At 51.1% G+C, this 27843-nt stretch overlaps 1 protein-coding gene across 11 annotated transcripts in view; it reads left to right on the forward strand.

The window, feature by feature from the left end:
• TMEM63C (transmembrane protein 63C) overlaps positions 1-27843 on the forward strand; it is a 113640-nt gene that overhangs the window by 70642 nt on the left and 15155 nt on the right. For 8 of the 11 annotated variants that reach the window (XM_088797424.1, XM_088797428.1, XM_088797426.1 and 5 more), the window contains 14 exons: positions 3241-3307; positions 8042-8204; positions 8745-8824; positions 9272-9353; positions 12571-12608; positions 18550-18692; positions 20095-20143; positions 21919-22027; positions 23664-23737; positions 24351-24431; positions 24553-24676; positions 25465-25598; positions 27009-27131; positions 27593-27746. In XM_088797424.1, coding sequence (XP_088653550.1) covers positions 8055-8204; positions 8745-8824; positions 9272-9353; positions 12571-12608; positions 18550-18692; positions 20095-20143; positions 21919-22027; positions 23664-23737; positions 24351-24431; positions 24553-24676; positions 25465-25598; positions 27009-27131; positions 27593-27746 — 1341 coding nt within the window. In that variant the 5' untranslated portion in view covers positions 3241-3307; positions 8042-8054. Of the gene's footprint in view, positions 1-3240; positions 3308-8041; positions 8205-8744; positions 8825-9271; positions 9354-12570; positions 12609-18549; positions 18693-20094; positions 20148-21918; positions 22028-23663; positions 23738-24350; positions 24432-24552; positions 24677-25464; positions 25599-27008; positions 27132-27592; positions 27747-27843 lie in introns of those variants that run through there. The other 3 variants (XM_088797429.1, XM_088797427.1, XM_088797432.1) reach the window with 2 other exon arrangements.

Consider the following 27843-nt stretch of genomic DNA (forward strand, 5'->3'; position numbering starts at 1 on the left):
CTGGGCAGTGCCAAGAAATGCAGGCTGTGTGGCTGCAGGATGAATCTCTGAGACATCTGGAATCCTAGCTCCAGCCTGGCCATTAGAGACCTCCCATCAAACCTCCTCGTCTTATAGACAGAAAGCCCAGAAGAGGGCTGTCATCTGCCCAAGGCCACACAGGTGGCCCAGAGCGCAGCTCTCCTGGGATCCCTCCGTCCATGGCACTTTCCACTGCACCACCCTAAAAAGCCGGGAAAGTTTCTATCCCTGAACTAGGACTTGAATTCGGTTGTCTCCTTCTTCTGCCCCCTGCCCAGCACTGCCAGCTCAGTAGAGGCCCAGTGGGTCCAGGAAGTAGCAGAGCAGAGGCTTACAAACTGCCCCGGTTCAAGGGCTAGCTCTGCCACTTACTAGCACCGTGACCTCGGGGAACTTATTTTACCTCTCTGGGCCTTAATTTTCTCTTTCATCTAGGATGACTCCAGTACCCTAGGGTACTTGAGGATTAAGTGAGCTAGTGATTAAAGGGGAAGTATTTATCCTACATCAAGTGTTCAATAAATATTAGCTATTAATAAGACTGGCCCCTCCCTAGCGATTCCTGGACCACCCTCGCTCTGGGATTTATGCTCCCCACACAGAGGACTAGGCCTTGAGGAGGGGAGTGGGGAACAACGTGCTGGCCTGACCAGTGGGAAGGAGGGTTGTGAGTGATGGGTCAGAGGAGTAAGCAAGACAAAGCAGTTCTTTGTGAAGCCTTTGCCCAGTTGCAGAGGAAAACTTTATTCAGGCCTAAGAACTGCTAAGCCTCCAACTTTTGCCACTGGAGGCTGGGATGAGAGAGAAATGGGAGGGGAGAAGGCCACACACTCCCCCATCAGAGGAGATGTATAGTTGAGGAAGGGACGTGAGAATCCTGACTCACCAGCCAGCATTCACACTATCTCTCACTGCCCCTTTTTGGCCCAAAAAGCAAGGCTGACATTTGCTTTTCCTGCACTGGAAGAACACAGGCAACAGCCCCATACAGGCTGCAGTTTGTGGGGTACTGGACCATCTCTTCCCATACTCCACATTGCTGCTTTTGCCTGTCCCAGAACAGAGTAGGTGGAAGGAGACTAGGAATGGTTCACGCTGGGCCCCTCACCACCATCTCACAAATAAACCGATGACGATGATGATAGTACTGGCTAATATTGAGCACATGTAGTTCTCAAGCATGGCGGGAATTATCTTATTTCATGTTCACAGTGACCCTGTGAGGCAGTATTGTTATTATCCCCACTTTGCAGAGCTGGAAACTGAGGCTCAGAGAGGTGAAGTCACTGTCCATGGTCAACACAGCTAGCAAGGGTGGATCTGGCATTTAAGCCCAGACAGTCTGCTCCAGAGACCCCAATTCTTCCTGATGCCCTGAACAGACTCCCTGTGCTCTGCTGTGAAATTCAAGGCCAAAGAGAGGAGATGCCTGATGCCCCTGCAATGGGCAAGTTTGTGCCCCTGCTCTGTGTTCCTTTAGCCTACTCAGATTTCAAGATTTATCCTCTTCAGTGCTGGTGCTTTGGTCTCCAGGAAGTTATCTGCCCCTCTCCTGCACATCCAAGTGCTAGCTTTTCCCTCCAGAAAGAAGGAAGGTCCAGGCATGGTTTATGGGTGAGGAGAAAAGGCTTGGCGATATTTTTGGTTTCCATGGCAACGTTCTCCCTCATGACTGCCTTGCTTGCTGCTGAGAGCTCAGGAGGGTGGTGGGGGGGAGGGAGTCTCTCTTCTTTCTTCTCCTTCCTCACCTCCCCTTTGGGTTGGGCAGCCAGGTGAGCTGAAAGCCTGTGCCTGACCCAACCCTGCTACGTGGATTCCACCCCACTCCAAGCTTAGGGGCCGGGACCTTGTAACTGGGAGTCCTCGGCAGAACAACAGCCTGGGCCAGGCCTCCTAACAGCAATTCTCTCCCCAAATCCCAAAGGCTGTAAAGTCCCTGAAGAAGACCTCATGTTTATACCTCCAGGGTCTACACAGGGCCTAGCAAGAGTAGATACTCAACGGACTTTTGTTGAAGGAATGAACAAATGAAAGAACAAATCAGTGATCCATCCTACACGGTAGCCATGAGTATTCATTTTCACTTTCCCACAATGCCATGCTCAGTCTCCCTTCTGAGTCTCTGCCCAGATGGTTCCCTCTTCCCATGCTTCCCCAACACACTGTGCTGATTCCAACACCTCCTCAGAGTTCCGTCTGGAGGTCACTTCTTTGCAGAAGGCTTCTCTGACTGCTCCAGAGTGGGCCCTCCCCATGGTTCCCTTTACCCAGGCTTTTAGAGTGTGCAGTGGCGTGTGCCTTGGGTGCTTGCCTGGCTCCCCCAGTGAATCTGGGAGCCTCATACAGGTGGGAACCAGTCTGCCAGGCCCCCAGAGCCTGGCATGATGCCTGGCTCACGTTAGGTACTGAACTCTTTGTGGAAGGAAGGAAGGAACAGAAGGAAGGAGGGAGAGGGAGGGAGGACATAAAGGAGGAATGCTTTTGGAATGAGATTGAATGAGGGAGTGGGAGTTGAGTGGAAAAGAGCAGCTTCCAGAACTCAAGCCTTCTTTTTAGAGCCAGATGGGTGCCCACAGCTCGTCGCAGCCCAGGACACCCTCCCCTTTCCTTGTCATGCATAGTATTAACCAAACAATAACACCAATCACAAGTCCTTATGGTTGAGTAGCAGTTCACGGGCTCTCACATCCCTAGCTTGCTTCCAGTGCCCAGACAGACCTGGGAGGGGCTTATGAGCTGTTCGCCTCATTTTAAAGGTGAGGATTCAATTCAACACATGGTGCTGGCACCTGCATGGCCATGTGACAAAGGTGACCTTAGACCCTTATCTCACACCATACAGAAAAATTAACTGAAAAATGGATCATAGACGTCAATGTCAGAGTTAAAATTGTAAGATTTTAAAGAGAAAAATCTTTAAAACTTTGAGTCAGGCAAAGATTTCTTAGATACGATACCAAAAGTGTGGTCCATAAAAGAAAATTGAATATGTTGGACTTTGTCAAAATTCAAAACTTTGGTGCTTTAAAAGATACCATGAAGAAAATGAAAAGACAAGCAGCAGACTGGGAAAAAAACATTTGCAAAACACATATGTGATGAAGGACGAACATCCAGAGCATAAAGATGACGAAAGGGGCCCTGAGGGATGTTGCTGCCAGAGAAGATGACCAGGGTCCCTAAATCTTGTGGTCCTCCACTGCATTTGTTCTTTTGCAGCAGCCCCATAGCTGAGCGGAGCCCCCAGGCAGGCCTGAGTTGGACCCTCACTGGAGAACTGACTCAGGTAGGACGTCTCACCAAAGCCTTCAGATCCCCACGCCCAGATTCGCCTCTCTCCTCAGTGCCTCACCCGATTCCTCAGCGCGGGCTCCCCCCAGTGGCCATGAACAGAACTGTAGCTTCCTGCTGCAGCTGACCCACCGACTGCCTGAGATGGCTGGATGCCTGCCCCATCCCCCAAGAGACCCCAGAAATGCCATCTCTGCTCCTCCGACCCTCTGGCAGAAGGCTTACTGTTAAAATGTACCATGTTCAATGTCAACTACTATAAGTTTACATTTGGTTAAACATGTTAGTGTAAATGAGTTAACCAGTGACCTGGTTGTAATAATACAGTGGGCAGCCTATGCAGAAAAAGAGGGGGCAGAAAGTAGGGAAACTTAAGATAAGCAAGAAGCTCCCTGCTCCTGCTAGATACTAATTTAGCGGGGAGAAGGGTGAGTGTGTGCTCTCTTTCCTTTTTACATCTCCGTATACATTTCCTTGTATACATCTCCAGGGCTGATCTCATTATACCCTTTCCCCTGTTTTTGTGATTTAGCACAAGGAACCCCAGCCTCCCAGGCCACCTCCCATCACCTGCATGCCAGCCCTTTACCTCTATTCCCTCTCCATCCACGCCTCCCAACCTTCCCTGCATCCTAAAACCATTCCACTCTGCTCCCTGGGACTCTGCGTCCACTTTTCATTTTATAAACATCTATGTGATACTTCTTGTGTTCTAGGCATTGTTCTCAATGCTTGACAAATCTTAACCCACTGTTCCTATTAACAGCACTGTGAAGTGGGTACTAACTGATAGCACCCGCCCCCTTGTACAAATGAGTCGATGGTCATGGAGACCTGAAGTAGCTTGGTTGAAGTCGCTCACTGAGTAAGTGTTGGAACTAGGATTCGGTACCACAGAGCCCAGGATGCTCTGAAACACCCCCAGCTCCTCCATGCCCCCCCTTCACTGCGAATTGAAACCCAAGACTCCCCAGGACCCCACTTCCTTTAACCCCTCTCCGAGAATGGTTTATATTTCTCCCCCATCACCACTGGCCTGGGGAGGGGAGAAACATCTTTCTTGCTCCTCTTTGCGACTTGCGGATACTTCTTCCTCGCCACGAAAACACCTGTCTGTCTTGGACCCTTGGCATCCACCTAGACAGCCTGCTCTTTGTTATAGGGATTGACTCCTCGCCCCAGGTCAGGTCCCTCCATCCCCAAAAGGGTCCGATTCCTGCCTCACTGTCAGGCCAGTACTATTCCTGTCTTTGTTCTTATTGATTTCAATTCCCACACATCCAGAGATGTTCCTTCCGCCAACTGGACAAAACAATTCTCCTGGTAGTCCATCAAAAGAGGGTTTGTTTGGGAAAAGAAAAAGAAACAAAACCACCACGGCTGTGTGAGGATACACAGCTCGGCTGCTCACCTCCGGCCAGCCACCCACCTGCAAAACCTGCCCTCTTGTAAAGATGGCCCCTTATATAAATAAACCCCTCTTCTGGAAGTTAGAACTATAAAGTTGTTTTTTTTTAAAGACTTACTTTGTGAGGGACTTTTTTTTTTAAATTTTTATTGGGGAATATTGGGGAACAGTGTGTTTTTCCAGGACCCATCAGCTCCAAGGCAAGTCATCGTTTTCAATCTAGTTGTGGAGGGCGCAGCTCGCTGGCCCAGGTGGGTGTTATGAGCACTGCGCTCTAACCACCTAAGCCAAGCAGCAGCCCCTAGAACCATAAAGTTTTAACAGGAGTCAAGACTAGAGAGTAACAGGGAGCCCGGCTGCACCCATAGACCTCCCAGTTCTATGGTTAGTCATCTTAAGATGCCAGTTCACTTTTATCACTTCCAACGCTCTCATGGTGACACGCCTCAGCCGCTCACTCCACGGTCATGCCCTAGACCTTATCACTCCCGATAACTGCAATCCCAGGTTCAATGTCACCCAGATCATTTTCCAGCAGCCACTTCCTATGTCAGCTTGCACCCTCTAGAACTCAACCATCCTCTTACCCACTGGAACTTCAACACCTTTCACTGTTCCTCACCCATCTCATGTCCCGTTTCTCTTCTTACCTGGCTCAAATTCCACATCCAATCATTAAAGTTACTCCCTTGTATACATCTTCAACCCTCTTGTCGCATTCTCATACTTGCTTTGGAAAACCTCTGCTGTGGTTAAATCTAGTTGTCTGCCTTTTTCACACCTGCAACCACGCACATGAATACAGCTGGGAGACATGCACCCAGCTTAAATCCAAGACCATGAATCTCCACGGGCCCTTCGTGCTGCCCGGCAATCCTACTACGTTCTCCTAGTCCATGCACGAGATCACTCCTCTAGATTTCTATTTCTACCTTTATTCCTGTCCTCAAACATGCCCACCACCAGCATCTCCCACTCACCTGAGACCTTTTGCCTTATTTTACTGAGAAAATAGAAGCAGTGAGGAGATGCGTCTACAAGCTCCACCAGCACGCCTGCCTCCCCTCCTGCTACCAGGGGTCAGCGCTCTGGTTCTGGGCAAAGGCCACCTTCACTTGTGCACTAGTCCCCAAGCCCTCCCACATCCTTACAACCAGTTCCCCATCGTTCCTATGTCAGCGCACCGTGTGCGGCTGGTTCTCCCATCCTAACCACTTTCACCTCTTGTTACTCTGCGAATGAGCTGTTCCTACCCATTGGGTCCAAATCCTCTCCTGCCCTTCTCTCTTGCACCTATTCCAGTCTGGCCACCAAATAACTCGCACGTCGTTTCAACGACGACTCATTCTTGGTTGTCATCTCATTTGACCACATCGACACAACTGATCCCTCCCTTTCCTGGACACATTTTCTTTCTCTGACTTCCAGGACACCACCGTCTCCTGTGTTCCTCCTTCCTCACTGGCTGTTCTTCCCAGGCCCCTTTTCTGTTTCCTCCTCACCTGCCCAACCTGCTATACGGGAGCCTCCCAAGGCTCAGGTCTCGCATAGCCCTCTGTACTCGCTCCTCTGGTGATCCAGGCCCCTAAGAGTCATCCATACGCTGGTGTCTCTCGCATTTATGTGTCGTCTCTCCTCTGAATTGCAGGCTCACACATCCACCCGCCCGCGTGGCATCTCCACTTAGCACGCCCAAACCCGGTTCCTCATCCCCACCTCCACCCTGCACTTCCTCGCCTGCACTTCCTGTCTTTCCCAGCCAATAACAGCACCTGCATTTTTCCAGTTGTTTGGGCCCAAAACAGTCATCCGGACTGTTCCTCATACTCCCCATCTGATCTATCAGCAAACCTTGTTGGCTTTACCTTCAAAATATGTCTTGTGTCTGTCCATTTTTCGCCACTTCCACGGCTCCCATCCCGGCCCAGGCTACCATTATCTCTCGCCTGGATTGCTACAATTTCCTCCTCACTGACTTCACTGCTTCTATTCTCTGCTTGCCCCTCCCCCTATTTATTCTCAATACAAGAGTCAAAGTGATCCCTTTATACTAACTCATTTCATGTCACTCCTTGGCTCTGCCTGGGCCTTCACTCTCTCTCCTGGCCAGACACCCTCACCTATTGCTCTTCTGCGATGCTCCATAGATCTTGCACCCCAAGGCCCTTTGCTCTGCCTGAAGTGCCCTTCCCCCCCCCCCCCCCCCCCCCCCCCGCATCTGTGTGTTGTGCTCCGTCTCTTCAAGTCTGTGCTCAAAGGTCATCCTCTCCATGTGGTCTTCCCCAGTCACACTGTTTACAATTCTAATCTCCCCCTCACCCCTGCACTGCCTCGCCCCACCAGAATCCCACCGAGGGAGGGCTTTTATTTGTCTTGTTCACTGATGCATTAGTCTGGCCCAAGGCTACAATAGTGATAAGAATTAGTTGTTCACGAAATATTTGTTAAATGAATGAATGAATAAGCCCACTTTTCTTGAATGAGAGTGAAGAGTTTCTAGGGCGAAATGAGGTCTGGAGCCAAAACAAATGATCTTTTAAAATCAGAACAACTTTGCAGGTGAGTCCAAGCAGCTGCTAGTTGCCTCCAGTTTTCACCTGCACTTTCCATTCCTATCCATGCTTGAAACACACTGATCCAGTGACCGGAGCCCTGTACAAAGCAAGTCTTCCCTAAATGGTCAGGCTCACTGGATTGGCTCAGGTCCCTGGGTAGGTGCGATCTCCCTGGTTCAAGGTCACCGTTAGATAGTGACGTTTACTGAGTCACTGCTATGTACCAGGCACGCTCCATCCTCACCTAATTTCGTTGTAGGAGCTATTGCCTCTCCTGGGCTCTGGATCAGAGAATCGTAGGATGTTAGAGATGCTCAGCAGTGAGCCCTGTCTGTTTGGGCGTCTGTGTGTGAATGCAATGGCTCCATTCTCCAAACTGAATATTTCCACTCTGACCTGCCTTTGTGAAGTTTGTTCATTTCTATACAAGAAAAGCTTCAGAAAGGTAGAATTAGGAAGACGGATTAGATGTGCATTTTATAATTCCTTTTGTTAAGGGATCAGGTGGTACAAAATATAAACGCTCCCGGGCAATCTGGGCTATTCTGCCATCATGTCCCTGGGCGTGAGGATGCTGTTCTCTTATAGGATGGGGCTGCATGCCATCTCAGGGACCCCTCCTGCCTTGACCAGTTACAAGCTGGCACTGGGCACTGGGCCTGATGTGCACGCCCTGCCCCTTCCCCCAGCTCCCTAGCAGGCTCCTGTGTTTTGCAAAGTGACAGAAGTTCCTCATGTCTGACCCACATACCCCTCTGTTCATCAGGGAGCCTGTCAGGATGGCTGTCTCACTGAGCAACCTGGATGTGGCGGAAAAGGCACAGAACATGTCAACGCAGGACTGCTTCCAATCTCACAGCACTGTCCTGAAGGGACAGCCCTTTGGGGGTGTCCCCACTGTGCTGTTTCTCAATATCATCTTGTGGGTGGTGAGTCCTGGACAGGCCATGCGGTCTCAGCTGGGATAGTCAATCTTTCACAAGTGACACAACAGAGGCCCCAGCTGTTCAAATGGACACTGGCCACAGTTCTGGGGATTCCCTGGATGGTAGTCCCATGCAGGGTGGCCCTGTGTCGGTGGGCCTTGGGCAGGAGGGTGCTGAGAACAGGTAGAATTCCTAAGACTCTCTCCCATGCACTATGGTCCACAGGCCCGCCTGGCCAGTGCCCTTGGGACTCCATTCTCTCTACCGTTGCTGATTTCTTCAAGGGGTATCTTGTCCGATACTTCCAAACATGCCAGCACCTTCATTCAACAAACTCTGAACATCCACTCTGTGTCAGGAAGCTGCTGGCCACTGGGAATCCAGAGTTTAAAAGGCAGGGCCCCTACCCTGACAGAGCTAGCCACCTCGTTGGGGAGCCCCTGGGGACCTCAGGGACAGGGTGTCTCCCAGGGGAATGCAGGGGCTGTTGAGGGGAAGGCATCATGAGCTCTCTTGCCCCATATTGCCTCTCCTGGCCTGTAGCTCATCGTTTTGGTTTACTCCTTCCTCCGGAAAGCCGCGTGGGACTATGGGCGTCTGGCTCTGCTGATCCACAATGACAGGTGAGGAGAGGCTGGGGGATCAGGATGAAAGCTGTTTGCTTCCTTGGGGGATGTGCTGCAAGCAGAACACAGCTCTGACCAGTACCCAAGCTGCAGCAGATGTCGCGTCAGCAGGTGGCATCTCATTACCCATCCCTGCCCCTGCTCTGGCCCTCCCTACACAGAGGTGACTTGGAGGGCAGCCATCTCTGGGCATGAGGCCACTTTTTTCTCAGACCTCAGATTTTCTGGATCCCATGACTCCCCAGATGCGTTGGGCACCTGGCAACAAGGGTGATGACCGTCTATACCCAGAGCTGAGTGCTTAGCAAATGAGCTGAGACGTCTCTGCTACTGGGCCGGAGGTGACTGCAGCCCTCGGCCCAGGGAGCAGGAGAGAGAGCAAGGCAGGTACCTGAAGCCTTTTCTGTCCTTTTCCTCCTCCTCTGCACTTTTCCTTCCCGGCAGCCTGACCTCGCTGATCTATGGGGAGCAGAGTGAGAAGACGTCTCCGTCGGATATTTCCCTGGAGATGGAGCATAAGGACAAGGTGGGCGCCGGACTGGAGGGGGCGGGACCGGAGGGGGCGGGGCCTGGAGGGGGCGGGGCCGGGGCGGAGCTGGCTCTGGGCAGGCAGCCCTGCTGTGCAGGCTTCCCAGTCAGCCAGACCCAACCACTTCTAGCAATGTGACATGGACAAATTCCTCAGCCTTAGCAAGCCTCAGGTTTCCCATCGGAAATATGGGACCGTTAACCATACTTATCTCCTAGGTGCCAAGCAAGTGTTAGCTAATTCTAATATTTTAAAGGGATTTTAAAAACGAATTTGTCTACTCTTCCCAAATCTCCAACCCTTCTCTCAGCCCCAGTCCTGCCCCGAGCTCCCACTGAACCAAGGACTCACCTTCCTCTTCACGCTGAAGATTCAACACATCAGGCAGGGACTCCCCCAGCCTCCTGCCGCCCAATCTTCCCTGTGAAGCCCAGGCTTCTCCTTCCTTCTCTTTGCTGTCAAATGCCCGTCCTCCACCTGAGCTTGTCATTCATTCAGCCGGTTACCATGGAGCACCTGCTGTGTGCCAGCCACTGGACTGGGGACGGGGCACTGGGGAGTGAATAAAACAAAGGAAGTCCTGCCTCATGGCACTTTCTCCCTGGGTGAGAGACACCCAGACAGACGCATATAGGACAATGGTAAGTGTGTGAAGGAAAAAAGGGGCAAGGAAGGCCCTCAACAGCAATGGAACAGAGCTGAAGTGTTACAGACAGTGGACAGGGATGGTCTTGGGCGTAAGAGGACATGTGAGTAGGGACCTGTATGCAGAGAGGGAAGGAGCGGAGAGAACTTCCTTTCCCAACCATCCCCCCCACCACACACACACACACACACACACACGTACGACTGGCAGTGTACCTCTGCCTTGTCACAGCTAATCTGAAAGAGTGGTGGTTTGTGCTTGTTGTCTTTTTTTCTCACCTCCCACTCACTCAACCCCCTCAAATGTGGCTTCCACCCCCATCATTCCATATAGGGTTAATCTCTCCAGACAGCTCCCAAAGTGGTCAGTGGTCCCATGCCATGAAACCCAATGGACTTTCCTCAGTTCTCATCTCATCTGGTCTCTCAGAAACAGCTGACCCTTCCTGAACAGTGGCTTCTATTGACATCATGCTCTCTGGGTGTTCCTCCTACCTCCCTGTCCGTTCCTCCCCTGTCGCCTTCACAGGCTCCTCCACACCTGGAATTCCCCACAGCTGATCCCAGACCCTCCCACTCTCACTGTCCATTACCTCTTTCCCCGGCAATGTCATCCACACACGACTTCAATTGCCACCTCGACACTGGTCCCTCCTGTTTCTGTCTCCAGCTAAACCTCCCTCTGGGCTCCAGCCCCATTTGTGCAATGGCCTGCCAAACATCTCCACATGGATATTGGAAAGGCATTTCAGATTTCATATGTCCAAAACTTGCCACGATCTCCCTCCATTTCCACCTGTTCCTACATCCCTGCTCTCAGACTCTTCCCACCATCCACCAGATGTACCTCCTTTGCTCTTGCCCAGGCGCCTGGGTGCCTTGGTATGGCCAGTTCATGGCCCAGTTGTGTTGCTTTTTCCTTCTCAGTTTTGTTTCTCTCCACCTCTCCCACCATCCCCCAGACCAGGCCTCCCTCAGCCTCTTGCTTGGAAGACTGCAGTAGCCCCTAACTGATCTCTTTAAGGCCACACTTGCCTCCTACCCCAGAGTGAGCTGCATGAACAGAGATACCCATTCCCCTGCGTAAACCTTCAATGGCTTCCTAATGCTCTTGGAATAAATTGCAGATGCCTTGGTCTTGTGGTTTGGCCCTTTGCTCACCTGTCAATCTATCTCTCTCCTCTGAACTCCTCCACCCCTGGCCCATAAGCCATCTTTTAGATCCTCAAAAGTGCTAGTTCCTTCCCTCCTCGAGGCCTTTCTTCTGCTCTTCCCTGTCATCCTTCCCCACTGGCCCCTCTCTGAACTAACGCACCCACCTTTTGTTCAGACTCCAGCTCAAGCACCACTTCCCTAGCACAGAGAGGGGGACTTAGAAGGTGGGCCCCATGTGGAAGGGAACAGGGAACTTCCTTCTGTTTCTTGTTTGCCTGCCTCCATTGCTTCCTTTGGGGAACCACCCCTTCCCCAATCCTTGTGGTTGCAAAGGACCGTCCGCCAAGTGGGCCTGCCTAGTTCACTGACATGCTTGTGAGGGCTAATCAAGGACTGCCGCCTTCTGCAAGGTTTTATTAAACCCTCTGGGATCCCAGAAGGAAGCATGCACCAGGGTAACTTAACCAGTTACCAGATCTGCAGTTTTTAGAGTCGGGGGCCCCAGCCCATCCTCGTGCACACTCTTCCTAATCTGACTCCCTCTTAGGAGCCCCCAGCCTTCCCAAGGCCAAGGCCACCTTTCCCCACCACCCAGAAACGCCAGACGGCAAGACCCCGAGAGAGAGAGGCATAATCCACAGATATAAGAAACCAAACCAAACCAAACAAAAAAACCTCAAACTAGTGCCACAAAAAGGTAACATGTGGCTTGAGTGTGGGGAAATCCAAGAGAAGCAGCTGCTTCAGGTACAGCTAGATCCAGGAAGTCCAGTGTTGCCACCATGAGTCCCTCTCTGGTCCTCTCTCTTCTGAGCTGGCTTTTTTTCTCAGACAAGATCCTGCATGTGGCATCAAAGATGGCACCAAGCCACTTCACGCTTCATGGTGGTTACCAAGGTGAAGGAACTCAGAGGCAGAGAGACCCTGTCTCCAGACACCCCTATCAATCCGCCTTAAGAGAATTTTGATTGGCCCAGCTTAGGTCGTGCTCCTGTAGGTCACCTGACCATTGGAGGCAGCCGCCTACTTGATGGACAGCCCACTGGGCCACAGGCGTGTGGGAGGGGCATTTTCCCAGAAGCAAGCAATGAGGGACAGACAGAAAGCAAGTGATGTCCACCCTGGAAAGAGTCCCCTCTCTCCCTCTAGCCCAAGCCCCTGTTTCCTGTAACAGGATGCCAAATGACAAGACTGTCACCTCACACCTGGAGAGACATCTCCCTCAGCAGTCACCACTGATGCCAGAGCGAGCCGCTTCCTTCCAGGACCCAGACTCTTTCTTGAGGACGTTTGCCTGGGCAGGAGGCCCCCCAGTGGACACTGCCTCAGACCCAAGGGCTGCCTGGGTTCCCAGAGGTGGGGCGGGCAGGCCAAGGCCTGGATCTTCTCACACTTTCTCTCCTTGTTTCCCCAGGGCTTCTATTCCTGGTTCTTCAACACCATCACCATGAAGTAAGCGCTTGAGCTTTCTGAACTTGTAACGGCAGCATTTCCTTATTTAGGGGCGGAGGGTGGGGTGGCGTCTCCTGGCCTGAATGACGGGGCCTGGGCTTCAGTTCTGGATCCCCACTGACTGCCTCACCTCGGTCCAGGCAGACGGCGCCTCCTGGGGTTACAGTTGGTGACATAGGAACTGAACTTAGCCCATGGCCCATTTTAGCTCTGCCATAGCCCTCAGGAAAGGACCACTTTCATATACTTGTAAAAATACTTTTATGAACGTCATACCAGGAAAAAGAAATCCTTCTTGCATGCTATTTGCTTAATTCTTGTGACCCTTATTCATCATATTTGTCAAAATGGAGAGAACAACAACACTGAGCAGAACAGCAGTTTTCCCCTCTCAGCCTCAGCGCCCGATTACAAGCCATAGCCCCTCTTACCTCCTGGATCTCTTCAATGCCAGACCCCATTTGGCAAGGAGACAACCCCTAAGTCACCTGTTTTGTCCTGATTCCCCGCGACCAGCCAAATGCTTCAGCCAAGCAGACACGTAAGAGAACTCTGTGCCCACTTGTATGTATACACATGTGCACACATACACAGCTCTCCCTGTACCTCAGAGCCCTGCGTGTTCCTGCGCTCTCCCTGAACGTCCCCCATCCGTCCTGCTCTGCTTGCCCTTCAAACCCCTCCTCCAGAGCCCTCTCTTGCATGGTGATGCCTGCCTTAGGATGCAGCCTCATTGCCCCTCAGAGGCCATCTGCACCAGGGGGCCTGGCTGGCCCTGCCCATTTGCTTCTTTGCAAAGACTCATAGGACTTCTTTCTCGTGTGCCTCCATGCCCTCCATTCAAGGGCTTTGCTGGGAGCATTCATACATTGTCCCAAGACCCCACCCCACCCACACCACCAGGAAACCTCTCCTTCCTGAGACATGCTGAAGGGCCTGGGACCCTGTAGGGGCATGGGGCACCCTGACTGGTCCTTGGTAGTCCAAAACTGGGCTTAGGACGAGGGGACCCAACCCCACTGTGGGGGACTCCCCATGGCCTTGGCCTGTGGTCTTCTTTCATCACTCATCAGAGTCCCCAGGAAGTGAAAGGCTAGCTTGTGTGTGGTTCAAGAAATTTAGCCCCATGTCAGGGGAATGGAGGGGGAGACTTATTTTTTCGCACCTTTTCTAGTTTTGCTTTGCCAATTTTTAAATCATAAATACATTTCACATAAATACATTTCATTAAGAGAAACATAGAAGTCCACCTCCAGTCGCTCACAAACCCCCTCCAGAGAGGCAATCCCTGTCAACAGTTTTAAGAGAGCTTTATTTTCTTTTCAACAAGCATTTACTATTTTTGCATTTAAAAAATCACCAATAATGCATAGGAACATTTGGAGCTTCTTACCCTAGGAGGCTGGACGGGCTGGCGCTAGGTTCCTGGGTATAGCAAATTCACGGATGATGGACAGGGCACGATGGTAAAATAGCCAGGCCTTTGCATGGGAAAGAGGGAGGGGAAACTGGGTGGATAGGCAGGCAGAGCGACCACATCGTCAGGTCTGGGAGAAAAGGAACCCGAGGATAGTTTGAGGCTGACTATTTTCTCTGTGGTCTGCTGACATGTCAGCGGACATAGACAGGACCTGGGAGAAAGTGTGTTGGGAGGGAGTAGCATACATGCAAAACATAAAACTCATGTGGCAGGTGTCTCTGCAGTGTGCATGGAGTATGAAATAAAAGACGCAGGTCAGTGCGTTGGTGCAAATCTGTGTGTGCTGCTGTTCGTGTGTGTGTAACTGGACCTGAAGGTCAATAGGCAGGCCGTGTGCACAGCTGTGTGTGTGTTTGTGTGAGAATCCTCTTCCCCGCACCCCCACCCCACCCAAAGTCCCCTCCATTGGGAGCGCATTATTCGGGAAGGGAGGACAGCTGGGTGTGGCACTGTGTATCCTGCACCCTTTGTCAGCACTGTCTAGAATGCTTAATGCATTTACTGGGCAGGAACGAGGAAGCCAGAGCCCCAGTGCACGAACGCCAGTCTAATTGGAGAAGCAAAAGTTAACAAGACTCACGACGTGTAATTCATAATGGGGAGGTTGTAATTGCTGTGCAAAGGACATTTGGGAGAGTGAGAAATTAATTCCAACTGAGGGGTTCAACAAAAGCACAGTTTTGAGCTAGGCCTTAAAGGATGGGTAGAATTTTCTCTGCTGTGATGTGGAGGGTCCATCAGAAATAAAAGACTGTATGAGCAAAGATTTGAGGAAGAGATGGGCAGCGAGTGTCCAGAAATGGACCCTGATGTGGCTAGAAGCAAGGGTACATGGCAAGGGAGGAGTTCAAAGATTGGGCTGGAAGGACCAGCTGGGGTCTTGACGGCCACACTGAGAATCTTAGGCTCTGATCTAGAGGCAGTAGAGAGCCAAGTACTATTTTTGAGCAGGAAACTCAGGCTTTGTCTGTTTATGGGAAGGAGTATGGGAGGGAGGATGAATAGCAGTTGAGAAAGTCCAAAGGCAAGTTGAGTAGCTAAGGGGGCCTTTCCAAACAGTGTCTTGACAGAAATAGTGCATCTGAGATGAGGCGAGGTCCAAGAGAAGCTCCCATCACGTGGCGGGAGCAGAGGACTGGATGAGACCAAGAACACAAGAGATGGGAGGTGGTGACCAGAAAAACAAGGTGGGGGGAGACACAGGGGAGGGGGAGGCCATGGGGTTGCAGTCAGTGGGTTGTGGTTTCCACCTGGTTAGGAAAGAGGGAAAAATTGAGGTCTGGCTTCTGGGCAGAAGAGTAATGCTATTAGTTGGAAGATGATGAAATATGATGATATATGATGAGTTGGAAAAATGATGAGAAATGGCCCAGGCAAGCATGTGAGATGACCAGCGAGCTATTGAAAAAAACAGGATTAAAGCTTAGGAGAAAGTTTGGGGCTAGAGATTCAGACTTGTGAGATGGGTACACAGAGGTTGTAGTTGAAATCATGCGAGCAGATGGGTCACCCAAGGGGACTAGATCAAAAAAAGCCCAAGAGGGACTGTCGCTGAGGCAGGAGGAAGAGGTGGCAACCTCCAGGGTGTGTGCTCATTGAAGCCAGGCAAGCACCTGGAGGCTCCATGGAAGGTATGACCAGCAGCCTTCAATGCTATGTATGAGCTTGAGTGGAATGAGAGTTGCAAAGAGACCATTGACTTTGAGTACCTGGGTCTCCATTGAGAGGGCAGTTCCAGGCTAAGGAGATGGCCAACAAGTAGAGGCAGAGAAGGAAGGCCACCTTTTTCAAGAAGTGTGTGGGAGGACAGAAGATATTGGATGGAACTTGAGGGGCAACAGGTCAGGGAATGGATGCTTAAAGATTTTCTTGTTTTATTTGCGAGTAACAAACGAACCCTTGAACCTGGCTGTAGTTTAAGGGGAAGAAGTGTGGGTGGGTGTAGAGAGAGGTGGATGTTAATTTAAAGATGTGAGAGAAGGACAAAGGATACAGCAAGTCTCCAGAAAGAAGTAGAGGAGGGAAAAGGATTAAAGCAGAGACTTGATTGTGAGTAGAAGAAAGGGTGATGGCTGGAACGTCATGGTGGTGGCACTTTAAAGAGTGGTGGAAAGAGGCAAGAATTGAGTCGAAGACTAAGGACAGACTCAAAAATATAGGCTTCCCTTGGAACTGTAAGACAGGCTGCTGAGTATAACCTGGGCTTCCGGTGGAGATGGAGCAAGCGGTCCAGTGGGGGAAGCAGGAGTTGCCAGCGCAGGAAGGAAAGTCTTGTGTTCTTGGTCCCATCCAGTCCTCTGCTCCTTCCACATGATGGGAGGTTCTCTTGGACCTCACCTCATGTCAGGTGCACTATTTCTGTCAAGTGACCAGATCGTGGCACCCCAAGTCTGCAGCAAAATGCTCCCCTGTTCTGCCTCTTCAGCATGGAGCCGTCTTACCAGTTCTCATTCACTCCATTCTCAGGACTTAGTTCTCAAGTCTAGGCCAGGAAGTATTTTCACTGTTTGCAGTTTAAAAATCAAGAGCTCTAAATAATTCCCTAAAGGGGATATTGAAAACCTTAAAGACATGCTCTTTGTAGTATTGTTTAAAATAAATCTGAATCCTGGACTGTATGCTAGAAGTTGCATACAGCCTACAAGCCTGACCAGAGGGCAAGGGTGAATAAACTGTTATACGTCCACCAGTGGAGTGAGAAGGCCAGCAGGGGGCTCGGCATGAACCAGTGCCCCATAAATGGAGGCCACTGTCACCATTATTACTGTGCTGCCATGAACACATTGGGACAAAATATAAAATAGTCAAAAAAGGCTTAAAATGAAATCGTAAGCAAAAGACCAATACATCTAATGCTGTTTATACTACAGTCATTAAGTCAGCACAAGACACTAAAGGAAATTAACCAAAATTCCTAATACTCATTATTGTCTTTGGTTGGGTGAGATTGTAGGTGCATGATTCTCTTCTTTTTTGTATTTTCCAAAGTTTCTGTAAAAGTATGTGTTACTTTTAAACTTTTTATTGAAGTATAACACACACAGAAAAGTGCACAAAAAATAAATGTCCAGCTCAGTTGTCACAGAGCAAAGTCTGTGCAACCGCCATCCTGAGCAAGAATTAGGACGTAACATTCCAGAAGCCCCTCCTGTGCTTTCCAATCCCCTACTACCTGCCCTTCTCCAGAGGCAACCAGTATCCTGACCTCTAACTCTGGAGCTCGATAGTGCCTGTTTTTGAACTTTGTACATGAAATCATATGGCATGTATTGTTTGTTCCTGGCGTCTTTCACTCAACATTGTATTTGTGAAGTTCAGCTAGAGTCATTTATTTTTATCTCTGTACAGTATTTCATTTTATATCTACATAATTGTTATCTATTTATGACAGATAGAGCACTACGTATATATCATATATATATATACATACACACACCAGGGGTGCCAAAAAATGTGTGCAAGTGGACACTTTGGTCAGTGTTGCTCAAGCAGTAGTTCGCTATCATCAGAAGTGTCTGGACGCTGATGGTAACCACTTTGAGCACCTCTTGTAATTGCAGAAGTCAGACGTGACTTGCATTCGTCTTTTGTTATCAGTATATATTGAGTACTACAATTTTAATACAGTTTTCCTTTCTTACAATGTGTACACATTTTTTTGGCACCCTCTGTATATCTCACAATTCTTATGTCCATTCCACCTTTGATGACATTAAGTTGTTTTCAGTTTGGGACCAGTACAAATAATGTACCTGTGAGATTCTTATGCACGTCTCTTGATGCATCTGTCCATGCATTTCTGTTAGATATAAACCTAGGAGTGGAATTGCTAGGTCACAGGGTGGGCTTCTATTCAATTTCCATAGATAATAACAACTGTTATTCAAAGTGGCTGTGCCAAAGTATGTACCCATTGACGTGGGAGAGTTCCCAGCACCCCATTCCCTTGCCAACACTTGGTATTGTCCAACTTTCTAACTTTGGCCAATTGGGCAGTGTAGGGTGATATTTCACTATGGTTTTAAGTATTCCTTTTTAATGTAAATAATTAAAAGAAATCACTTTTTAACAGTAGGATGCACCTTGCTATCACTTAGTAGTTCGTCCGTTTTCTGCACCATAGCAAGCACTGAAAATGTTTGAAGAAGCAAGAAAAGACCAAATGAATGTTTGATTTCTGGAAGTGCTTCTGGATTCCTAAGTGTGTATCTATAACATAGCTTCTATCTTTGATAGGCCCGGGAAATTCAGCGAAATACATTTCAGGCATAATAGAGGCTTTGAGAAAAAGGGTACTATTTCTTAAAAACAACAACAACAAAAAAAACACCCAACAAACAAAAAAACCTTGGGGTTAGGATGGTAATGTTGTTTCCCTTTCTTCTACCTACACCCCCTCCAGACTTAAGCTGTGACCACGCTGGCTCCTGAGGCCTGTCCTTGTCTGTGTGTCTCTTTTAGGAACGAGGATCTCATCAGCAAGTGTGGCGACGATGCCCGCGTCTATATCACGTTCCAGTATCATCTCATCATCTTCGTGCTTGTTCTCTGCATTCCCTCCTTGGGCATCATTCTGCCCATCAACTACACTGGGACCGTGCTGGGTAGGCAGAGCTTAGCGGGCCCTGGACCTGGGCCACTAGACCAGAGAGGCAGGCTGGTAGTTAAGACACAGCTTGGGTCTTGGATGTCTAGAAATCTACCTTTTAATTCTGCTTCCTAAAATTAGTTACGTGACCTCAGGCAACCCGTGCTTTAGGTCCCTCTCTGGAGACTGGAGATGATACCTCCTTCATCACCAGTTTGGCCCCGGGCCTGGCATCTAGCAGACAGGTAGTAGGAATTCAGTGTGAAACTGTATATTTTTCCATGACCCACACCACACTTGCCAGGTGTTTCTGGAGGCCCTTTTATGACATGTGACCCACTGCAAAGATTTCTGAACCTGATTTCTCCCTGTACCCATTCTGATGGGCACAGACCCTAGGGCAAAATGTGTCTTGTAAGACAGCTACCCACACTTGTTATAACAGCGTAAGTCCCTTTGACAAAATAACATCATGGGTGAGGGCTTGGGCTTCAAAGACAGAAAAATCTTGCTTCCCAACTTTTACCCACATCTGCTTCTCAGAAAATACCTTTGCCCAATCTAGCAAATTATTTAATCTTATATTCGGTCAATCAATCCCCGCAAGCCTCAGTTTTCCCGATTGTCACGGGGATTGAGAGATAGTCCATGCTGGCACAGTGCCTGATGTAGTAGGTACTCAGTCAATAACAGCCAGTATTTCACTAAAAAATAGGAAGATGGCCAGAGCTGTATGAAGGCTGTACAGCTACGTGGTGGGCAACAGCACCTGAAACGCCCAGGTGGCAGCCAGCTTTACCCTGATTGCTCAGGTTGCTACTTGTTTCGTCTCGGCCAGAAGCAGACCTCAGTTAACTCAATGTAGCACACAGTATTCGTGCCACCAAATGCCACCACCAGAGCACAAACAACTTCTGACCCTGTCTTTTCAGACCCTCATCCCAAGCTAGTGAGCTGGCAATGACAACAGAATGCAGGATTTCTAGACACATTTCCCAACACCTGAGATGTCTAAACTGACCAACTAATACACTTAGCCAGAAGGATTTATTCTGAGGAAGGAAGCGTCACATTTTCTGGAGTTTCAGGGTTTTGTGCTTGTTGTCAGTGGTAACAACGTTGCTAATTTCATCGTTCCCCTCATGCTGGGGGCGGAGGGTTCCTTTAGCAAGCACTGACCAAGACTTGGTCTTGCTTCACGGCCAAGGAGCCCCATTCAGCAGACCCGGGGAGAAGAAGAGGCTTCTGCTATTTTTGTTGGAAGCTGGAGACAAGCTCTGGGGAAGTAGAAGGAAGAGCAGGTCGCAGGCAAACATCTCCAGACCCCAGGCTCTCGTTCGAGAACCTTGAATGCTGCCCCCACCCCCCCCAGCAATCAAGGAACCAGGCTTGCAGTGAGCAGCTTTCTTCTCTTTCAGACCGGAAGAGTCACTTTGGTCGAACCACCATTGTCAATGTCCCCACAGAGTAGGTACCTGATCCTCTTACCTCCCATTCTACTGGCTGAGGGTGTTGGGGGGCAGAGAAAGTCCGGAGTGTGGGTCTGTACTGTGGGCACCATTTTGCTGTTAAGAAAGGCCTGGTTTCCTTGGGAACCCGTGTGCTAAGTGGGACGTCAGAAGTCGTATTCTCTTGGTGGGCCAGGACTCGGTGCCTCAGAGTGTCCTGAAATGGGTGTCTTGGTGCAGTGTCTCTATAATGGATGGAACTACCCAAACCACACACTCCTGAAGACTTGGGAAGATGGTCCTATTTGCTTAGTATGTCCAGTTCCTAACAGGCAAAGACCTTATAGCTAGTAGAGGTTTAGAGTATTGCTTCCTGCCCACAATATAGGTCCAGTCAACCCTCATATAATTGAGGGAAGCATAAACCTGATTCCCCCAGTAGAGCGGTGGAGGGGCCACATGACCTGGGTCCATGCCCCACCTCTGCCATTAGCTGGCCCTGGGTCTAGGACAGTGCATCCACCCCTCTGAGCTTCATTTCTAGTCTGTGGCGGGGGAAGGGCTGTTGCACATGATCTCTAAGCCCCCTCCAGCCCTCATGGTCCAGAAACCATGGATTTTACCATCAGCCAACCCAACAGGTGGTCAAATCAATTTGTACTGAGCTAGATGAAACCTTGCTGGTTTATGTTGAGAAAACAGACCCACTAAGTGTCTTGGCCGGGCTTGACCAACTTCCTGACAAGGCAGAAGCAGCAGTTCCTGCAGGTGTGAGTGGGGGTTCACACACACATGCTCCACCCCACTCTGTTCCTGCACCCTGCAATCCATCAAACCCCCAAATCAGCAGAATGGGGCTGCGGCCTCCTCTCACCTCCCATTTCAGCCAGCTCCTCCTAGGGTGCTGCAAATACCAGAACAGAGTTAGCAGCTTCTCCCAGGCCTCCCCTGGTGTGAGGTGCCTACACCTTCCCAACAAGAAGTGAATTTTAACAAGGCAGCAAAGAGCCATCAAGATTCATAAATCCATACTGGCACCATACTGGAATGTTCCTTAGAGACCACATAGCCTTGCCCCCTCTGAGGAAACTGAGGATCGAGGCGTCCAGCTAGATGGGACTGTTAGGTGAAATGTCAGGCACCTGCACAAGTGGTGAGGAGATATTTTGAAGCAAGGCAGCCTTTCTGTCCTCAAACCACACCAATAAGGTAGGCCCTATTTCTGAACAGCCATCCTGGCCAGATGCCGTGGGACAGTATCACATGAAACCAAAGCCCTAGTGCCACCACTCGTTTTAACCCAGGGGAGGGGTAGCGAATCCACTGGGTCCACCTTCCTCCCACTCGTGTAGGACCCCAGAGTCCCTCATCACAGAGGTCGGGCAGCCCTTCCGCTTGGCCCACTGGGCAGCTGTGGGGATCTGAACTTCAGCCACTGACAGTACAACACAGCAGTAGGGAGTCTCTGGGCTCACCCACCAGTGTTGCCACTGCTGGGAGTGACCTCAAGCAGATCACCTCATTTCCTTAGGGGTAGATGGAAGATAGTACCTATCTAGTGAGAGTCTAGTGAGAAAATGTGTGTTAAGTAGCTAGTCCCACCCTGGGTCTGGCATAGAGTGAGCACTCAGTAAATGTTAGGCTTCGTTAGTGGGACACCCCCGTCTCACCACTGCCATCCCTTCCAAGAGTCTGGAAGCACGCACTAGAGGGTGGTCTGAGGGAGAGGGGTCCCGGGGGAGACTGTGGGGGTGGGAGAGGGGCTCTCACCCTCCCGTGTCTTGCTCCTGATAGGAGTAAGGTCCTGTGGCTGCATAGCTTCTTCTCCTTCCTCTACTTCATCACCAACCTCATCTTCATGACTCATCAGTGCTTAGCATTTGTGCCCAAGAAGAGCTCCAAGGTGAGTAAGTGAAAAGAGCTACCAGAGCTGCTCCCTCCCAGCTAGAGCCCCTCCCCCGCTGAGCTGCCCACTTGCAGCCTCAGAGGCTTCCCGCTGAGCACATTCTGCAACCTGTGGGGACCAGTCTCCCCTGAGCAGAGAAGCTCCCTCCCCATAGCCCTGTGGTTCACCACCTGGCACCCCTGCACAGCCATCCAGGTGTTAAACCATGGAGTCACTTCCAAACTGGTTGGTAAACAGCTGCTCCCAGGTGCCTCCTACCCCTGCACTCCTGGTGCCCTGTCCCCTCTCCAAGGACCCTTGGACCTTCCCACCATCTGAAAACTCAAGGGTTAAGAAACCCCTGGACCAGCAGGGTCCCACATCCGAAGTGGTCAGTGTCCTCTGCTGAACCACTGGGTAAACATTTTCATAGCCTTGCTTGATGTCATGCAGGGACTCAGCTCCCATTTCCCGCACAAGAACGCAGGATATGGTGAGGCCAAAAAGGAACACCCACGGAGCCATAGATAGGGGAGTCATACCACTATAGTCTCGCTGGCAGCTGGGTTGGAGACACAGGAAGCAGGCGCCACACGATCCGCCGTCCACTTCTCTGCCAACCAACCCAACCCCACTTGCTAACTGCAATCCGCGCTTACTAGCTCAGCCACGGCAGTTATATTAGTGGCCAGTGGCTAACTGGTTATAGCTGATGGCCATCTAATAACCGAGCCAGCACCTTTCTACATGAGGCCAAGAGCCTGGAAACTGCTCTCTGGGACCCTGTCTCCACACTTGCTCATTCTAGCTATGCCCAAGCTCCTTGACCTTTTAGAATCTTTCTTAGGTCAGAGACCCCAGTTCCTGCCCCCAAGTCTCCCCACTATCTCGGTTTGGATTACCCCCACCCCATCTCCCAAGCAGACCCTGAGACAAGAGTTTGAGTAGCATTTGTTTATTTGGGAGGTGATGCCAGGAAGGACCGCTGGTGGGGGAGGTACAGTGGAACTGGAGGAGAAGCCTGTGATAAAAGGCAGCGGCAAGGGCAGCTCGCCATTGTGGACGCCGGTACTTAATCCCATGGGAAGCTTTGAGAATTGTGGTGGAGTTCCCCAGCCTAATGGGGAGCCATCGGGGCATTTTCCCATCAACTCACTGCCCATCACTCTGAGAGATGCATTAGGGGTCTTTAACTCTACTCCACTCCTTGCTCTGCACGTGGGCTGGGCACGCTCCCCAGGCCAGGAAAGAGGCTCAGGCAGCGTCCCGGGGTTTGAAGTACACAGGTGCCTTTGGGTGTGGAGACGAGCAGCCAGGGGGCGTGGGCAGGCATCACAAGGGAAGAATCCTGCGAGCTGTCCAGCTCTGGTGGGGAAGGGAAACAGTGAAGAGGAACAGCCCTGGGTCCTGTCCTCGGCCTTTCACAGGCTCAGGGGAGTGGGATAGCTCCTTCGAGGCCATCCCTCCGAATGATTGACTTTACCCCACCCCAGAACCCAAATCCACATACCCCTGAAAGCTTCCCCTGAATGCTTCAGCCCGTTGGGCGTGGCAAGTAGAAGGCCTGCTCCAGAAGCTTCCGGGCCACCCAAAGACCCAGATATCCAGGAGTTTGTGAGCACAGTCTTCCTTCTCCATTCGCCCTCCCCCCTAGGTCACAAGGACACTGATGATTACCTACGTCCCCAAAGACATCCAAGACCCAGAAGTCATCATTAAGCATTTTCAGTAAGTGGGCTGGGTGGGCTGAGCATGCACTGCGTCGTCCTGCTAACCCTGCCTGGGTGCTCACGTGGGTGGTGAGTCAGCTCAGGAGGCTGGGGTGAGAGATACCGCAGGTGATGGCTCACCCTGGACTGGGCTGAGGGTCAGCCTTTCAGAGTGAGGGAGCCCTGGGGCCAGAGCAGGCCTTCTGAAGTCAGGGATTCTGTGCATGGTGTGGGTGTTGGGGGTGGGAGAGCTCATTTTCCTTTCCCTGTTGCTCCAACTACAAGCCCAGGGAGGTCCTGGACCACAGTTATCTAAAGCAGGTCATCTTGAGACGTCTTTTGTAACCCAAGTTTCCAGCCCCAGGAGCTCATTATTTCTCTATGAGGAACAGTTTCCAGCTCTGCCCCTGGGCCCTGTTCTGGGTCATCTGGGAAGGATGTGGCCAATCTCAGATGACCAGGGATCAACCCTGAAGTTTGGCTTTAGGAGCAAGAGCTGGGTTCTCTACCCAAGAACCAGGAACCACAGGCAGCTAAGCCACCCAGCCCTGTGGGCTGAGGCTCTGGGCATGGGGTAGGGTGGCACATTCCCAACCCCACAGCTGGTTCAGCATCCATGTTTGTGGCTGCAGCGAGGCCTATCCAGGGTGTGTAGTGACCAGAGTCCACTTCTGCTATGACGTCAGGAACCTGATTGATTTGGACGATCAGAGGTGAGGCTGCAGCAGGGCCTGTCTGGGTCTGAGGTGGGGGTAGGAGGGGAGGAGGTGGCTTTGCTGGCCCCCCCACTACGAGATCCCTCCCCGCCCCTCCCCCGTTACTCCCCACGGACAGGCGCCATGCCATGAGGGGCCGGCTCTACTACACGGCCAAGGCTAAGAAGTACGGAAAGGTGATGATCAAAACCCACCCCTGCTCCCGCCTGTGCTTCTGCAAGTGCTGGACCTGCTTCAAAGAGGTAAGAGGCAAAGGCGTCCTGGGGCACAGCAGAGGAGGAGCTGGGGACTGCTCTGTCCAGGGCTCGGGCAGTGTCCCTCACCCGCACCCTTAGGGCCCAGGACCCATTCAGCCTGCTCCAATGCTATAGCGCCTTCTTCCCTTCCTTCCCGCCCGTCCTGCCTCCTTGTTGAGAATGTAGAGGAGCCGAAGCCTTTCTGGGCCACCTCCAGAGGGATCCGGGGAGGCTTTCTCTGGCCCACTTCTGCTCTTGGATGGGAGGATCCAAGAGAACATAGGAGGTTGCTATGCCTGCTGGGGCTCAGGCTTTCACAGAGATAGGACAGGAACATGTGAAGGCAGTGAGCTCCACCTTGTCACCTACCCACTGTGGCTAGAAGGCAGCCTCAAGACTCAAATACCTGGCTCAAGGCAGCCCCAAATTCTAGCCAGTCCAGAAAAAGAATCATCCCTCATTCCTGAAAATGCTGCAAACCCATTTTCCTGCTCTTCTGAAGTCTACTCTAAGTCCTAAAGCATCCCCTTACGCCCAGCTATGCCTCACTTTCCCCAGATCTAAGAGCACGGAGCTAATTTCAGAGTCTTAGCCTCTTCCTGTTCTAGAGTTGGGATCTTGGAGCCCATCTGGGGTCCTGAGCTCTTTGCCAAGCTTCAAAGGGAGCTGGGGATGGAAATGAGGCCTCAGACCCACCATCTCCTGGGCTACTGAGCGGAGAGAAGGCTCATGTACAGGCAAGGGTTTCCTGGAGCTCTGGCCTCTCCAGCTCTGAGGGCCACATCTCACGCCAGGTAGATGCAGAGCAATATTATAGTGAGCTGGAGGAGCAGCTGACTGATGAGTTCAATGCCGAGTTCAACCGTGTTCAGCTGAAACGTCTGGACCTGATCTTTGTCACCTTCCAGGACGCCAGGATGACGAAGCGGTGAGTGCAGGGCCAGCAGCTTGCTGTGCCCAGCCCAGCCTCAAGATTAGGCCTCTGCTTCTCTGAAACCATCCTCCTTTACCCTCATTTCAGCCAAAGGAAGGAGGAGAGCACCTCCCTCCAGTTTGCTATATCCTGACCTCCCCTCAACTCCTCCATGCTCCTCACGGGCAGCCGCCATCTTGCTTTCCAGAGCATGGCCACATCCATTTCCCCCCAGCTGCCAGGCTCGGCTTGTCCCCAGAGACGCCCAGGCCCTGGGCTCCTCATTCCCATATGTCCTTGCTTCAGCACGGAAGTGGTCAGGGTAACCTTTGAACTCTTGGTTCCTCTTCTGAGACAAGAATGATATCCATTTTCTCCCTCATTACACATCACCCCTCTCCTCACCAGTGACAGAGTCAGAATAGAGAAGCTCAGCGTGCTGTTTCTCCTCTTGTGCTGTAGGCCTCCCCTTATTCATAGTCTTACAGCCTCCTCTCTCCTCTGCCCCAGCCTCTGGCAGCCCCACTGTAGAGCAGGTCCACTCTGGAATGTTCTAGAAGTATCCTTAGCTCCTTAGCACTGGGTCAAGTAGATGAGAGCCCCAGAATGAGTCTCTTGATTGTGGGGTCCCACCTCTCCCTGGAGAAGCCTGATCATGCACCACACTTTGTGCTTGTCCACTGCCACCCTGCAAAGCAGCCGTGGGACAGCCTAGAATTTAGTCACAAATAATTGTGTGCAATTTTGTAAGTCACTTACACTCTCAAATTTCGTATTTTTCAAATGTGGTTACATATATCTTCCCTGTCCACCTCCCAGAGTGTTAAGAAAGATATATGTTCTATTTGGTGTGTGTGCTATATAAGACCGTACACCTGCATAAGACAATCCTGTTTATTTTCTGAGACACTGTCACTCAGTAGAGAGGAGCTGGGGTTTAATTACAGCAGAAGTGTGAAAGACGGAGTTCCAAAACCAGCACCTGCCCCTCTTTGCTTCTGTCTGCAGGCACGTCAATTTAGTAATCTGTGCAATTGGGAGTGTATTAATTGCCAACTAGCACAGTGTCGGGTACCCAGAAAGAACTTAGTATTTCGTACTGATATTAAGATGAGGCTGAAATTAGTACCTCCCCGTCAACCTCAGAGAAAGAGCACGTTGTTGTACTGCCACTGCTAAGAGGCCCAGATATTAACTGAGACCTGTGTGGTCCCCTCCCTTCCTGGACAGTCCCTCCCTCTAATGCCACTTTCCTCCAGCAACTAAGCCATAGGAGCTGCCACCTCTAAGGTCCTGGGAGACCTATCTGAGGCTTCAAGGATCCGCAGGAAGTGATGAGCGCTTACCTGTGGGACCCTGGCATGAGATCCCTGTAAACCCGTCAGCCTCACCCTAGACTTCTGTCTCCTTCCCCCATCTCCGCAGCATCATGGACGATTACAAGTACATCCAGTGTGGTGTGTCCCCCCAACAGTCCTCAGTGACCACAATTGTCAAATCCTACCGCTGGAGGGTCGCCTTTGCCCCACACCCCAAAGACATTATTTGGTAAGCCCCCTCTGTGCATCCCCTCTCCTCTGAGCTCCTCTGAGACTGAAGAAGGCAACAGGATGTGGAAAGGAATCAAGGCCTCCTCTCCCACTTTGCTGCCCACTTACAGTCCCCACTGGGCTGGGCCGTGTCCCCTTCTGAGCACCACAGCCTCTGCTTACTCCCCAGCACCCCCTCCACAAGTATGGAAGGCACCAACCCTTGGCGAAAACGTTTCTCCTGCAGAAAGAACCCAGATCTATTTTGTGGCTCACCCATGGGATATATTCAGAACATTTACAAATGGTGTGATTGAGGGAAAGGTCCAGGGCCAGTTGCATGCAGGTCTGGGCCCATGGGGCTGCATTAGACCAGGGCAGCCTGAGCCCACAGCTGGCATGCAGGAAACAGCACGTGGGCTCTGTCTAAGGACCCACCCGGGGTCCTAAGTGCGGTCTCCTTCCTCCATCCCTCCCCAGGAAGCACCTGTCCGTCCGCCGCTTCCATTGGTGGGCCCGCTTTATCTCAATCAACACCTTCCTCTTCTTCCTGTTCTTCTTCCTCACCACACCTGCCATCATCATCAACACCATCGACATGTACAACGTCACCCGCCCCCTCGAGAAGCTGCAGGTGCTGCTCTGCTCAGGCCAGGGTGGGGCCCCAGGGAGGGGAAGGAAACACTCAGACGAGGATGGAATGAGGGGCCCATGGGGACACAACTCCAGAG

Source organism: Rhinolophus sinicus, chromosome 3, assembly GCF_057876585.1.
Source record: "Rhinolophus sinicus isolate RSI-liver-muscle chromosome 3, RSI-T2T, whole genome shotgun sequence".
Classification (NCBI taxonomy): Eukaryota; Metazoa; Chordata; class Mammalia; order Chiroptera; family Rhinolophidae; genus Rhinolophus; species Rhinolophus sinicus.